At 42.9% G+C, this 16106-nt stretch overlaps 1 protein-coding gene across 1 annotated transcript; it reads left to right on the top strand.

The window, feature by feature from the left end:
* The first annotated feature begins 4135 nt into the window (after positions 1-4135).
* LOC117760924 (Krueppel-like factor 15) lies at positions 4136-14807 on the top strand. Its single transcript, XM_034584346.1, has 3 exons — positions 4136-4321; positions 6520-7984; positions 13150-14807. Exons 2-3 carry the CDS (start codon positions 6747-6749, stop codon positions 13316-13318), a joined length of 1407 nt encoding a protein of 468 aa, XP_034440237.1. The 5' UTR covers positions 4136-4321; positions 6520-6746; the 3' UTR covers positions 13319-14807.
* The last annotated feature ends 1299 nt before the right edge of the window (positions 14808-16106 follow it).

The raw sequence follows: 16106 nt of genomic DNA, 5'->3' as shown, positions 1-16106 counted from the left end.
TACGACAGGTTCTGTGCTACTGTAGAAAAGCTCTATCTCAGGTTTGGATCAACCATCCCATGTTTGGGTGAGTTCTAACTCAGAGGGATAAGGCAACTTAATTATTAAAGACTTGAGAAACTGATCACTATCTGAAGCTTTACGAATGTTTAAAGTATTTACACAACTGAAAACGTCTGTCAGAGATGAAGGGAGCAGTGATGACAATTGTAATAATACAGATTTGGCCAATAATAGTACTATATGTGAGTAGGTATTTTGTATATGGAAGCAAAGTAGTAGTAATCATTGTACGCAGTGGGTGGCTCTTATTCTCCAATAGAATATTATGTAAAGCAAGACGACAATGAGGGGAGATTTTGAAAGGTTCTTCATCTCTGGTACAGCTGACGCCTCCTCAGGCTTGTGGCATCTCTGGAGAGAAAGTGTGACATCAACCATGTGAAATACAGGGCTTGTACACATCCCTGGTGAGACAGAGACGGAGAGGAGGAAGTAGGGCAAAGTGACTAATCCTTGAATCAACGGCATTTCCATCCCCCTGGACCAAGCCTGTAATCTGTGAGCCCGCCCCCCCTCCTGCGGGGACAGTCTCGGGGCTCCAGCTATTTGATGGCTGGATTAAGAGGTCAAGTGGGATCAGCCAGACATGCTGCTCTGCCTGTTGCACAACATGGTAGGTCTAATAACATCCAGTTACTGCAACATGTTCTGTATAGGCCCCTTGCAGAGCCTGGTCAAGCCCTTTACTTTATACTTCACTGGAGATAGTGTGAGGTCAGAGGGGTCAGGAGGAAACTGTATGAGGGGGGGGGGGGGGGGGGGGGGGGGGGGTGGGTCATGGTATGAGATCAATGCCCCAAGCAACAGGGCTCAGGTTGTACTGCATGTCTCCCATCCCCCCTTCTCCTACTTTCACTGTCTAATGAAGGCACAAAGAAGTGAGGCACATTGTTTTGATTATATATTTCTGCATGAACACACACACGCACATGCTATAGTTTATTTTACCTTGGTTCACATGCTCCGTCCTGCTGCTGGAAAAACTGTGTATTAATCGCAGTTGAACATACACTGCTTCCTCCTGTTTGAGTAATGTTTGCTGAAAAGGGCAGGGCCCTGCTGTTTTGGGAAATCACTCGACCATTTTATTGAAAATCAAACACATTTGTGAGGTTATTCCAGAGCTTTATATCCTCAGTAGGGACCACTGTGATTATGGCTGAATGCCACACACTGTACGAGATGTGTGCGTCTGTGCCCTCACATGTTTGGGGCATTTCAGTGACAAATTGAAGAAGACAAAGCAAACTAGATCTGAAGGATATCACAAATAAACCAGTTTAACACAAGACACGTCCGGCTGCTGAGACCTGCAGCTGATGTAACGCAGGATCTGTATAGTCAAGGAACAGGGACATTTAAGAGGAAAATGCATGAGTTTGATATAATTTTCAACTTATTAGAGAGGAACAAGAACAACATCTGGGAGGACAATCTCATTCAAACATGGACAGAGTTTGCCATCATCTTTTGATGTACTGAGTAAACATTTTGTTGATCCTCATGCATGATAATATTCCAGCACAAACCATGCAAATACATCCTATTTGCTGCATTCTTATTTCTTCTTTTGATACATTTATAACTGTAACTACAGGCTGTTTTGTTTTGTGTGAGGAACAATGAGAGCGGTTCAGATCCTTTTCTTAAAGCTGCATTTATCACTATTTTATATCAATAATGGATCAAATCAATAAATGAGAAAAGAATCAGGTTTGCACAGGTAATTACGACTGTGGAGTTCCCCTCAGCCCTGCAGAGCATTTCAGCCTCCTCCAGCGCTCTCATCAATATTTCTTCCAGCTGCAAAAGCCTGTTGGAGACCAAAGCAGAGCTCAAAGAAGAGTAACTCCAATCCAGTGGCTGAGACAGGACTCATGGGTGTTGATGTTAACAGTTTGTTCTGCCGCCACCAAGAGGCCAAATGTCTATTAATGATTCCTTGTAGCAAAAAAAACTGTTACAAATTATAGTCATTTTTTAAATTTTAATTTAAGTGAACATACAGAAGTGTTTTTCGAATACCAGTCATTTTGTCCCAAGCAAGAGTACTCATCATGCAGAATGTTGTATTAATACACATCATATTAGATTATTGTCACTATATTAACATAGAGCAGCATCGTGATGATCGAACTGGCAGAAGTGGAGCTACTTTTATTTTGTATTAGGTATTTTAATATAAGAATGCATAATATGTCACATATAAAGTAAATCTGTTTCCCTCTAAAATACTCTAAACTAGAAGAGTCATACTTGATTAAATTACTATAACATTACTATAACAACATATTGTTGCCATAATACTATTCCTGCTGAATATGTTGCCCTGTACTTGATGTGGTTTAATCAGATATAATGGTTCCATGTAAAACAGCTGTTTGTTTCTGAAGGTGATGTTTATTTAACCCTGTCACCATGTCAGCTCTATTCTTTTCTCAACAGCAATACAGTCTCAGAACAAAACCCCATTAGAACAGAAATAGACTTTCCATTAAACACTAGCATAATGAGCATGGAGAGACGGAATCATTTAGAATATGGCCTGACAGGTGATAACATGTGGAAAGGTGGAGAGGTAAAAGTCTGCCACCGCTGAGTCAACTGTGTTTATACACCTACACTAAGTGCAGCTGCCCTTCCCAAAATAACACTCTCTCTCTCTCTCTCTCTCCTGGCCATCACATGTCTCTGAATATGTCGGAGCGACTGCATGTTCAAGAACAACCTGACACCTCTGAAACACTTCCTGTCAGGCGCCACTGATCACCCTCACTGATAGAGTAGGTTCGTCTCTGTGTGAGAAAGAAAAGTGGAGAAATTTGAGGCAGGATTTCTGTCATTCTTGATCTTGTCTCACCACAAGGTCCTTTTAGTGGTTGATCCGGAGCTTTCACTCATATCACCTTCAGCCCGGTTGTCATGAAACTAAAGAATTGATTCAAAATATTGAAATGCCATAATTCAGTTTGTTTAATGGAGCTTTATTTCAGACTTCTAGGTCCATATCAGTATAAAATGAAAATAAATAAATAAATTACAAAATACAGAAGAAAAATATAGAAAAACCCCATGCGGTCGAGGCAGATGGAAGAAACCTGTAGCAGAACCAGACTCAGTTATTGAGGGAATTCTTTCTCTTCACAGTTGCCAAAGTGTTTGCTCATTGTGGGAACAGTCGGGGTTTCTCTATTATTTTTATGATCTGGAACTTAATATGTTAAGTGCCTTGAGATAATGTATGTTATGATTTGGCACTATACAAATGAAAGTGAATTGACAATTGAATGGAGATTATAATCATCACACTTTATGAGTTCACAGAAATTTCCTAAACAAGATGAGTACCTTGTGCCACTCAGTGTTGTCTCAGTTAAGGCCCCTATGATCAGGTTTTTAATATATATATTGTGTTTATACTGTATTGTTATATTTCCTTGCGGTTGTATTGCATGTTTACTTATTATAACGTTTACTGATGTCAGTTTTTGGACTGTCCTCTTGCTGTAACACAGCAGATTTCCCCGTTTTGGGACTCATCTTATCTTATCTGTGATCTGTGTGTGTGTGATTTTAGTGATGGAACTCTGACTTGCCCTGTTGGACTTGAGTCCAGACATCAATCAATATTGTTTTATTAGAGACAAACAAATAAGCCACAGTTTCCCCTTTTCCCTCCTTGTACTATTTTCTGTTTTTATGTCATCTCTATGTGGTTTGTTTTTTAACTTAAAAAACTACCTCGAGCTAAGACTCATACGCAGCTCTGCTTAATTCACAGAATCCTTCAGATAAAATCAGAATATGAATCTGATCTGCTTCAGACTGGGATCATCCACATGATCCAACAGAAGTTCCTGTCCCCGTCCTGTGCGCGTGTTGTCTGTGGTGTTGACAGGTCACAACTGCGCGGCCCACATGTTGTTCCACGCAGCGCAGCGTCAGTGAGATTGACTGACAGACCGGACGACCCGCCTCCACCCCAGCACGGCCGTCCAATGGGGCTGCGGAGCGGGGACGAGCCTTCAGTAGCAGCAGCCCCTTATTTCTCACTACAGCACCTCAGGAGCACACTGGCAGTCATGTGACGGTCATATAGTACAACTCGGTGAGCGATCAGTCCAGACGTACGCTGCTGCTGCTGCTGCTGCTGCTGCTGTATGGCGAGTCTCAAGGTTAAATCCTGCTCCGGTTACACACTGCGGATATAAACAAACCCCCCCCGCGCCTTTTGCATTGGGAATGTATTTGCTGTGAGGTGAGTGCAGAGCTTTATTCTCCCCGTTCGCGGCGGCTCCGGGCTGCAGCGTGCGCGTGTTTCCTCTCCGTGCCACAGCCCGTGCTGCAGCAGCCTGGACGAAAACATGTTTACGTTGAGAGCGGAGACGCGCGCCAACCCGCCGTGCGTTAAGACGCGCGGGCCGGAGCCCAGCGCACGGTCAGGACCACACGGGGCTCGGCCAGTGTGCAGCCTGCGGGTCAGTGGCTCCACGGGAGGCTCTCGTGTGGCTGTGCAGAAGATTCACGACACGATGTAAATGAATGAACCGAGTTTGGCTCTCGGAGCTGCTGACCCACGCTGCCTGAGAAACGTGGCCGCTGGAGCGGAGCACTGTTATGCAATTGTTGTTGTTGTTATTCTAACATAGGCAGATCATATTTTGTTGAGATGAACCGGCATTGATGATTTATAATTTGTACTTTAGATGAATTATACATTTTGTAAATACACATTTCAATAATAGTAACATAACTTGTCCATGACCATCACATGTGGCCCAACCTGCATTCTGCACCTACATATTTCTCTCTTGGTGACGTGGCTGCTTTAATGCTCTGTAATTGCGGATCTGTGCAGCACACTGCTGCCTACTGCCCCATGCGTGTTTTCTGATAATAATGTTGACAGTGTTTTTTTCTTCCCCCTCAGCCTGGGTTTACTCTCGGTCACTGAGACCATGTAGGGGCCCCTGGAAAGGGGGGAGGAGGTGGAAGCGGGAGGGTGGATAAAGGAGGGGGGTATGACCGACTCTCTCTGGAAAATAACCTATGAATTCCAGAGTAAGACATCATCAAAATGCGATAAAGTGGAAGAAGATAGTGTAATTTTTATAGACAACTGTAAACTACTAATCTTTAAGTCACTTAAACTGGCCACAATAAAAGAGATAAGAAACAATCCCGACACAAATAACAAGGAGATTAAAAAGTATGAATCTAAACAATATTAAAAGAAAATTAAATCACTTCTATTAGAAAAGAAGATGACTTTAAGTAACATGCAGTCAATAAAACTCTTGAATCATGTGATAGGAAAGTAAAGTAAAGCCTGTAGTGATGTATTATTAGTCTGACTTAGTCTGGCTGTGGGTATAAACTCGTCATATGGTGCCAATTTCAGGTGCCTTCTCCTCCTCTTCTGCTTCTGACCACTAGTTTTCAATATCCACTTCACTATGGAGATCAACAAGAGGAACCTCCAAGCTGCAATTACAGACCTACAATATATGTCTTTTACCTACTCTCTTTTTTGTGACATTTTTCTTGCAAGGAATTTGCATCGCAATTTGCACATTTTCACTTAAACAACACCTACCTCAGATAGCAGTGGGCAACATCACTGCATCACGTGCTGAGTGCTGCCAAAGACCCCAAACAATTGTGATTGTTTCAATAAATAAAAGCAAGACAGAGCATTTCCCCCACAGCAGAGTGATATTGGATGCAGACCTTTCTGGTGTGGAGTTGTGGACGTACAAAACTAGGGAAAATGTAGAGGAAATAGTGCCAACATTATGAAAATATATGTGTATGAATGCACTTTTTATATTTTACCTCAATATGGTCATTTTGAGAACATCACTTTTTGTTAGACTATCCATAGCTCATATGTCCTCAATAAGGGGTCAAGCAATTCAAGGGTTAACTGTTCAAGTGATGCTTAACAGTCGTCTGTGCACGCTGCTTACTTTGACCGAGAGTTATGTTTATTGTTATTCTAGCAGCCACAGTCATTATGATGCAAGTAAAGGAGGAAGTTAAGGAACATAATATATAGAGAAACAAAGTGGATAGATATCATAACAGAAGACTTTTTCCCTCAGGAGGTCATTTCAATTTCAGTGTTTCTTTACTCAATGACCATTCCACATCCTTAACCATGTGCTTGTTGTTGTTACCATGGTGATGAATGTCTGGTACGCTGCTGCTGTTATGCTCCTGTGGGTCATGTCCGAGGGTAGACGACCTACACTGTGCTTTGTCATTGATATTATGGCGTGGCTGCAGAGTGTACTGCCTGACAGATGGATTGAAGGAAATGGCACCTTGTCAGGCATTTCTCAAGATTTTCCAATACTCTTTTTTTAGGTCAGGCCATATTTAAAATTTGAGCAGCAGGCACATGTGGGATCGAGATTAACAGATTTCTTTCTGTCTGTTTTTTTTTCTATTTAGAGAAGTGTATCCTGACTGGAGACCTTGGATTGTTTCGTTTACTTTTTCCACTCTGAGAGAGAACGCCAGGTGTTTCACTATCCCACACGTTTGGGAAAAGTGACCTTGGTGACCTGGGTGTGTTTGGCCTGACTTTCCCAGATGCAGAAGGAATAATTCTCTTAAAAAATCATTCTAAACACAGACTCTGAATCCAACAAGAGACTGAGGTTTGGCACTAGCCAGGAATGGTAGATAACTTCCCAGCGAGCAAGGAGGTTTTTCTTCCTCACAGTGGCTCTCCACCGACCTACTGGCTGTCTGACATGGTGACAGACCTGGGGTCCTACCAGGTGATGCCGTCACCGCTTTCGGAGGACGACCTGAGCGAATCGTCCAGCCCTCGTTCCTGCTCCAGCCCAGACTCCCAAGTGCTCAGCTCAAGCTATGGCAGCAACTCCAGTGCTGAGAGCCAGGATAGCATCCTGGACCACCTGCTGTCCCAAGCCTCTTTAGGAGGTGCCAACAGTGTCCCGGCAGGGTCTGTGACACCTATACCTTTATCCACTTTGCTCTGGGACTCACGGAGAGATGAGCCCTCCAAATGTGAGCCCGTAAAGGAGGAACATTTTGATTTTCTCAACTGGTCCAATGTGAAGACAGAAGAACGACTTGTAGGGTCCTTTCAGCCCACTCTGGAAGAAATTGAAGAATTCCTGGAGGAGAATATGGATGTGGTGACAATGAAGCAGGAGATCCGAGAGGGTTGCTCAGAGTTGGGAGTGGGACTGGAGGAAGCTCTTGGTCTAGACGTTGGTCTGGAGTGGTGCAGGGAGGCATCCTCTGATTATAAGGTAGAATCAGAGACCAAGTATTCAGACCAAACTGTCCCAACCTCCAGCAACACTGACCTGGCCACTGCTGCCTCCAGTGAGTCCAAAGCTACATTAGTTAACCCCCCACATGAATCCAGAACTGGGACCAAGAATACACCAGTCAAGAAACCTTCATCAGTGGACAGTGGTGGAATGCCTGTCGTCCTACAGATTCAGCCCCTTCAAATCAAGCAGGAGCCCACAGTGGCACCTCTTGCCCCAGTAGCAGAGCCACCACAGCCTCCCCCAGCAACAGACATCAAAATTGCACAGTTGCTAGTCAACATCCAAGGTCAGACATTTGCGCTGGTGCCCCACATCGTGCCATCTCCTAACTTTCACATCTCCTCCAAGTTTGTACGCATTGCTCCTGTCCCCATCGCAGCCAAGCCTCTGGGGCCTGGGGGTTGCTCAGCCAGCCAGGGATCAGGGATTCTTGTTGGAGGTCAAAAGTTCCAGAAGAATCCAGTGGCAGATCTGATCAAAATGCACAAATGCACCTTTCCTGGCTGCACCAAGATGTACACCAAGAGTAGCCACCTCAAGGCCCACCTGAGGAGGCACACGGGGGAAAAGCCTTTCGCCTGCAACTGGCAGGGCTGTGGATGGAGGTGGGTACTGCGGAGGGAAGTGTGAACTGAGTGATTGAATGTGTTTCTACATACGTCTTAACATGCAGGCCACTGTTTGACAAAATTAAACATTCACCTCACAGACAGAATGATCTCTGCCCATGCACAACTACTTCCGCACCGCAGCTTTGAATGTTTATGTGTTTGTTATCTGTGAAGATTACAATACGCGATTGACTCATATTTATGACTGGTTATAAAAAGCCTGTTTAAAGATTTGTTTATTCACAGAACTTGGCAATAACATCAGTAAGCAGGGTGTTTAAAAGGGGCTTAACCCCCATTACTTGGCGTGTCCTATCTGGAAGCAGCAGTAATTATATGTCAGGGGGACATGTGTATATGTTGTACAAAGTGTCATGTTGCTAGTGCAGATTTTAACTGACTCTTGAACTGACTTGTGACATTGAGGGACATCCATTATCCCCCCCCCCCCCAAGACACACACACACACACACACACACACACACACACACACACACACACACACACACAAAAGCATCTAGTTAACATGAATGTCATTAGTGGTAATATGGAAGACTTTCCTGTGCTTCTGTCTGTGGCGTGTCTATTTCATGTTTCAGCAATGATGAAGAAACACAAAGTTATTCAAGGGTCTTTTATAGAAAAGCCAAGAAAAACCCTCACTCTCTTTTTACTAAGCACTGGAGCTGAAGAGCTCTTGGCAGCTGTCATGCAGCCTTGTAAGTGTTACTTGCAATAATGTGAGGAAGTGGACCTGGGTGCGCAGTCACACTTCTTCTCAGGCGGCAAGATATCTGGAATGTGCAAGAATAGCTGGGGTGCCATTTTTTTAAGGATGTAAACTAAATCTGGGACAGAGCATATGGGCTGGAGTCACATGGGCACAACATGGGAACCTCCTGTTGAGACCCGACAGCTGTGCAATTGCTGGGGCAGTATGAGTGCACGTGTATGTGTATTTTTTTGTTTGCGAAGTATAAAGCAGCAAGATCTCATTAGGAACCTGCTGTGTGCAATGGAAAGAGGCAGAGAGACAACTTGGGCATCTTCATCAGTGAGACAACTTCTTTGCTCATTAAAATGTCTTGAGTTGACATCAGGTCCGTCAGTGAGACTGGCTCGAATGCACGTTTACTTGTACCCTTTTGTTCAGATTTCTTCTGATATTGTATTTTGCCGCCAATGCCGCCAAGATTATATAAATGAAAAAAATCAAATTTTTATATTCTTCACCTCATGTCGAACAACATACATGCCAACAGGATACCTGCGATAGGCCAATATTGGCTAACGTCTGTTTCTCCGCTCTCCAGCAAGCTGATCAACACGTGCTAAAAGATATGATAGCAGATTAAGAAGATTATTGCATGATGTCACACAGCTGTTCCTATGAAATGCAGAATAAATCACCAGTAAACAGTTATCCCAAAATCTTCAAAAGGAATGATTTCAATCAGAATGAAAAAACATGTGCGTGCAGCTATTTATAAACCTTTGTTTGCATGCAGGTACTGGCTGATCATTAATATCCCATAAAAGATTGATGTAGGTCCATAGAACCCAACTGGCAACCTGCCACTTGTTCTTGTCATGCTGCACAAGTGTGTCCCAATACATGAGCGGAGAAATCTGTGGTAGTAATCCAGGCTGTGTGCTCCAACTAACAAAGGGCTCTTGTCTGTACACAAAAGGCAGGATCTAGTTTGGATGGAAGTGAGTGTGTGTGTGAGAACCAGTGTGTGTGTGTGTGTGTGTGTGTGTGTGTGTGTGTGTGTGTGTGTGTGTGTGTGTGTGTGTGTGTGTGTGTATAACTCACTGTATGTGATGGGCTAAATGAGGGGGCCAGCCAAAGGGAAAAAAAAGGCTGGGAAAAGTCTGCGAGATGCAAGCGACTAGAGTTTGCAGCCGAGAGTAAGTGAGATTTTCAGTTTTGCACACAATCACTTGAAGGGGTGAGTGAGGAAGTGGAGCGAACAAACAAAAAGTGTTGAATAGTAACCATGACTGTGGACTGGGAACGTCCAGGCTGCCATACTGCATGAAAGGGAAGAGAGGGATCGGTCAGGGTTCCACACATAGAGGAGGAACAGGGAGGGAATGGTCCGATGGAAAGATGAACTGATTGTGCTACTGTATAATTAAATCTATAACAACATCGGAAGATCCCAAGAAGATCCACTTCCTAAAATCTTTATTCCAAGTTTAGTAGATGGTGTTACTGGTTAGATATTGTCAGAACATTGACATCATTTATCAGGATCCTAACATTTTGTAAATATTGGTGTCTGTTAAAAGATTCATAATGTTTTTAAATGAAGTATTATTAACTTTATTTACTCAACTTATGGAGCCCTATTATTCTGAACAGTTCTTGGTTATTGACCCTCATTCTGTGAAGTGATTTTTATTGTGCTATAGCCTCTAAATGAGAAGATGATTTGTCATGACGCTATTCCTGTTGCAGTTGTAATGACACTGGGACAAAATGTGTGATCTACAGTGGATTCATTGAGGATCTGTCTTTTTTCTGTCTAAGTTGAACTATGGAACAGTTTTAGAGTAACTTTGCAAAGCCATGAATGAATCTAATGAAATGAATTAGGTCTGTTTAATCATAATAAGTTAATTTATTCTTGAGTTATGTCCAACAATGTGTTGTGAGGTCACATGGACCTTGTCTAACAACATTTGAACACCAAAATCGAATGAGTTTGATCTGAAAGTGTGTTTCTGCCAAATGTGAAAAAATTCCATCACAATGTTTGAGCCATCGCGTTCACGAGACTGGGATGGAGGGAGGGAGAGAGAGCCAACCCAAAAACATAACTTCAGGAGGCACAAAAACGATAAGTTGTCCCCAGGTTGTTTGATACAGAGCAGGACATCATCAAGCCCACGTGTTGTTACTCAACTGCTTCAAGCTGACTGTTGTAGGAATGAAGCCAGGGTCTCCGTTGGTATGGTTGGATGAGCTAATGTGTGTGTGTTTGTGCTTTTGTGTGTGCTGACTTGCTTTTCCCTCCTGCCTGCCTCTCCAGATCACTCTGCAGTGTCTGCCTTTATGGATGCTTTTTAATTTGCAGAAATCTATATACAGTCTTTTAGACATTAGCTCACATGAGATGGAAACAAATCCCTTTAATAGAGAGCGAGCAGCTTCAAATCGATGCCGTTGGGACTGAGAGCAGATGAAGCGTTATAAATCCTGTCATTGTTTTGTTCTCTCACATAGCAACAGATCTGAACCAGATGTTGGAATGTCAGGCTTCAGAGTGGCAGTGGCAGTGTTACTCTTCCACATCATGAGACCATCCATACAAACTACGTAGACCAGTTTGTAGATCAGATTGGGATGCACGTGGTTTACTGGAAGGCAGTGCATGATTTAAAACACTTGGTTATGCCAGCAACCTCTTTATTTTCATGTGTGAAATTTCATCCCACATCCATCCTGCGGTGATGACGCTGACTACTCGCTCCACAGTACAGTTAATATATCCTGTGATATTTGTGCTGCTTCCCATGAGATCCAACCATACAGTTAGTTATTTGAGTAAAAGAACTAGCAAGCATGGGGTAGGTGTTTCGGGTGCTATAAGAATGTTATTACTGGCTGTGTCTCCCTGTATAAACTATTGTCTGATGCTTCGTGTATCTTTATCACGTCTATTACTGCAGCCACTTTTCTCCAGCTCTGAGCCGTAACCTTGTTGTATCTGCATATGACGGAGAGTACAGCAAGTTTCTACTGCAGCTCCCCAAGTGAGGTTGCTTAATTACAGTGTGGAATCATATCAATTCATCATCTTGGCAGGTCAGTGGAGCAACATCTGGGATGCAAAGTGTGGCTGGGGACAGTCACTGTCAGAGAACTAGGTTGCTGGGAAGAAGCCGTGGAGCTGTTGTCCCTGTGGCTCCAGCCCGGTAGCGTTTTCCTCACATGCCAAACCTGCTGCTGCGACGTTTAGCTTGTCCACGAGTTACAGGCAACTTGTCGCATCAGCCTGTGATGCTTGCTCGCGAAAAAGAAATTGATGCTGTTGAATCGCCTTCCTGAGAAATGGCCACTGCAGTCATTAGGGGTCCGTGTTAAGGAAAATCAGAGAGGTTGCCAGAACGCAGTACAAAATAATAGTGTGAGAGCGATGGAAAGATCAAGGTTTTCATCACTTCTTGCATTATGTTCTCTGGGTAACTGAGTAAAGATGAATAGTTTCCATGTGAAAAGAACAACAATTCCATCAGGAGAGACTTTGTTTGATGAATGAACAAAACAAGTGTGCTGCATCATGTAGGAACATACTATATAATGGATGGATGGATATTGGAATATCTTTCTTTATGAGGATCCCCATTAGCACCAGCATAAGCATAATTTCCCCTTTTCCTTCACACAGTTAAGTAATAATTCTTAACAAAAAATGTTGGTTTTACCCATCATGCACAATTCCCACTTAAATTCAATTCCAAGGAAACAAGGTTATTATATTTCTACTTTCACCCTAATCCATGTATTATCTTTTGCCAGTTTGAACAAAGACACAAGTCAAATACTGTTTATACTGAGTTATTTGGAGAGGCCGTTTAAACTAAAATATGAACCGCTCTTTAATGCTCTCCTGAACAATATGCATTGGAAATGAAGTCCACCTGACCATGGCTCTATACGTTCTGTATCACACTTGTCTTAGCATTAGGTAGCACAAACCTTCTGTCTGTAGCATATTGTGTTCGCTAGTTGTTCTGAACAAACTGCGAGAGTAACCTTTCATGCACTATGTTTGGTGATCGTGTCACAACTACATTTCTAACTAAATTCAACAAGGCAGAGGTAAATCTCTGATGAACAGTTAACCAACTCAAACTGCCATGCTATCCATTACATCAGTTCTATAAGAGCACTGTAGAGCACAATGTGCTGCTTTATTTTGTGCTACTTCTCTCTTTTCTTTCATTGAGGCACTGGACCAAATCATAAATAGGATCAAAGTGTTGGTGTAAACTGCAAACACACCTTCCCCTCCTGCCTGTGCTACATGATTGGCTGCTGTTGAATTAATTTGAATGTGTATCCACAAGTTGAATCTAAAATCATCAGATCCATGATTCCTGTTCTAGACGTCTGACTCTGAATCCACACCTCCTTTTCTTTCTTCCAGGTTTTCACGGTCGGATGAGCTGTCCCGACACCGGCGGTCCCACTCAGGGGTCAAACCCTACCAGTGTCCTGTATGTGAGAAGAAGTTTGCCCGCAGCGACCACCTGTCAAAACACATCAAAGTCCACCGCTTTCCACGAAGCAGTCGGACAGTTCGCGCAGCAAACTGAGGCCCTGCTCGCGTCACTGGGATCTCTGGGAACCCTGGGAATGCTGGGATCACTCTCATACAGACATAAGCCACATGAGCAGTGTGGGAGTGGAAAGGAGTCTTGCTTTTTATTTCAGCAGTCTGTGATTGTTCTAATTTATTGTATCAAAGCCACAACACAGTTGACCATCCTGTCTGTAATAAGCTGGATGTTATTGCTGTTGGTATGTTTGTCCCGTCTTTATCTCCTGCCCCAGCAGAAGATAAGACGTTCAGTCTGGATTATGTGGTAGACTTGGTAGTAGCCTTGTCTGTCCACTCTACCTGGATAAAAACAACTGCCTTTATCTTCCTGAAAGCTGCCAACGTCTTGCACATTCCTCGTGTTATGCAATGTAAAGGAAGTGTGACTGAAGTTCACTGGGATCCCTATTAGTTACTATCAGAGTCAGAATTACTCTCTCTGGGCTTCACGGGCCTGTGAGGGGTCTTTGTCCTACTTTTGACTCTGCTTACATTTTTACGGCAACTTTGTAAACCTGCTGAGACTCAAGAGAGAGAATGACACAGCAACACAAGAAATGCAAAAAGTTAAACACAGCTCGAAGGCTAAGCGCACAGTGATTGTCAAATCAGCCTTCTGATCAGTGTTAAGTGTTCTTTGTTGTCCTTTTATTAAGCTATCATATGTACCTACATGCTGGTCTTGTATTTTTATCAATTTTCTGGCCTTACTGTACCACAGAGCCAAATGGTTTTGAAAATCAGGCTTTTCAGTGTTTTCCACATGTTAATCAGGTGACTGGTGAAATGGTCTCATGCAGTGGCCCGTGTCCCTCTGTGCACAGCCACAGAACCGAATGTTTCAGTCTGCCATCAGTATTTGAACGATATTTTTCTATCGACTTGACACAAAAGCTGCCTCAGCTCCGCTTTATCTGTTAATGGAGCGACTTGGACAGCCTTCCACCTCAGCTGAGGTGACATCAGAGGACACACTACACACCATGGTGCTGAACTACCAGGAGGACAAGCTTCTGGGGAAATGTAGTCACAACAACCTTCTCGAGGCCATGACACACCTTCAAATGCCCCAAATGCTGTCAAATATTGTTTTCTACGTGTAGCACACCCCGCTGTGAATATGTAGGGGAGTGACGGTGCCGTCCATCGAAGTTCATGTATTTAAGGGGACAACATGCAGGGGCACATTGTGCATCATTCCTTTCATTCAATTTTTGAATTGTCAATGCTTGTGCCAACACAGGTGTTTTATCGCATCCTATGAATGTATGTAAATATGCAGGAGTGACCATCGCTGCATCCGGGAAAAAGGCACAGAGACTATTCTGATACCATATCTTAAAACAAATGAGTGCTTGTGAAGATTTGTAGTTTAAACCTAAATGTGTATATAAGTTAACATTTCAGTACATATGAATATATTATATATTTTTTTCTTTGTCCTATCCAAGATGCATTTACAAATAAAAGTGAAAAGAAGCAAACGTGTCTACATCATCTTTACCAACCATTATGAGTGAAGTCGTATTATACTGACTGCTCTCAATGCCGTTTTCTCTACTCTGCCTGTGTTGGACTCAATACATTATGTATTTCATCTTAGCCTAAAATTACCACTTTAATGGATGCTGACTTTAAACAGTTTTAATGTCAGCTTTTCGGTGTTTCTCTGTGGGGAGTGATGAGGTCACAGCCTAGACTTCAAACTCTGTACACATTCTACATTGATATTTTAATCCAGTCCACATGAGCTGGCTGACTGAAAGGTAAATGTAACTCTTATTGGAATTTTACAAAAAAAGTAAAACTCCAAGTCAGTGTAGGAGCTTTGATGGAGCTTTCAAACAGAAAACACAGTCCTCATCAGCAGATAGTGTTTGCTCTCTTGCCACGGAACCAGAGATGTTCAAAGAGAATTAAACAAAACCAGGTGAACTCTGGAGCTATAAATTTGCAAGAATTGTCCATTTTAAAGTTTTGCCCAGGGGCCAAAATCCCATTGGCAGAAAAATGTGTTCGGCGTTTTCCATCTTGATAACTCTTCATACCTTACTCAGGTTGCTCCGGCTGCTCTGTTGTACAACACTGTCTGACACCACCCTTGAACCAGGGTCCGTTTGTATACGACACATCATATTACTGTTTTTACACTGGCTTCACTTTAGATACATGTTATTGGACACTGTTTCCACTGAGACCTCCAGCCCATTTGAACCCCTGCTGACACACACATGCCCACACTCAATACTTGTGAGAACCAGAGTGTCTTGACACATCTAATGTTGCAAAGTCGCTGACTTAGCCTCTGCAAAGACATTGAACCCCTAACCGCCCATGATGCTGAATCCTTGTATGTGAATGAGTAACACAAAGTAAAATACCAGCTGTAATAACCAATTTAAATATTGCAATTAAGAAGGTAATGATGAAATCAGGTTCAGATTCATAATTCATCGAACCCAGTGTGGAAGCATTTGATTTGACAACTGCTCACACACACAAACATAATGCACAGGAGGCTGCATCTGGTTTGGTCATGAGCTACTTTATAAAATATGGGCACATAAAGATAGTAAATACTATTATAATTGAAGATTTGAGATGTATTGATCTTGGATCGGTTTCCACAAATATGCACAATGCAGCATTTGTAGTCACTTCAGCCAGAAGTCCTCCTCTCCTCTTTTCCGTACTAGACTGGACAAATATTCTTGGGTTGTATTTACTTGCGTTTCCCACACAAGCATCATGAGTAAATACAAATAACACACCAGTCAAACAAA

Source organism: Hippoglossus hippoglossus, chromosome 5 (genome assembly GCF_009819705.1).
Source record: "Hippoglossus hippoglossus isolate fHipHip1 chromosome 5, fHipHip1.pri, whole genome shotgun sequence".
Lineage (NCBI taxonomy): Eukaryota > Metazoa > Chordata > Actinopteri > Pleuronectiformes > Pleuronectidae > Hippoglossus > Hippoglossus hippoglossus.
The sequence above is the reverse complement of the archived record's forward strand: the minus strand, read 5'-3'. Positions and strand labels throughout refer to the sequence as shown.

Excerpts from the sequence above, each read along its gene's own strand:
- LOC117760924 (XM_034584346.1), top strand. The coding sequence starts at position 6,747 with ATGGTAGATAACTTCCCAGCGAGCAAGGAGGTTTTTCTTCCTCACAGT. Across the intron at positions 7,985-13,149 it reads TGGCAGGGCTGTGGATGGAG|GTTTTCACGGTCGGATGAGC; the intron begins GTGGGTACTGCG and ends TCTTTCTTCCAG.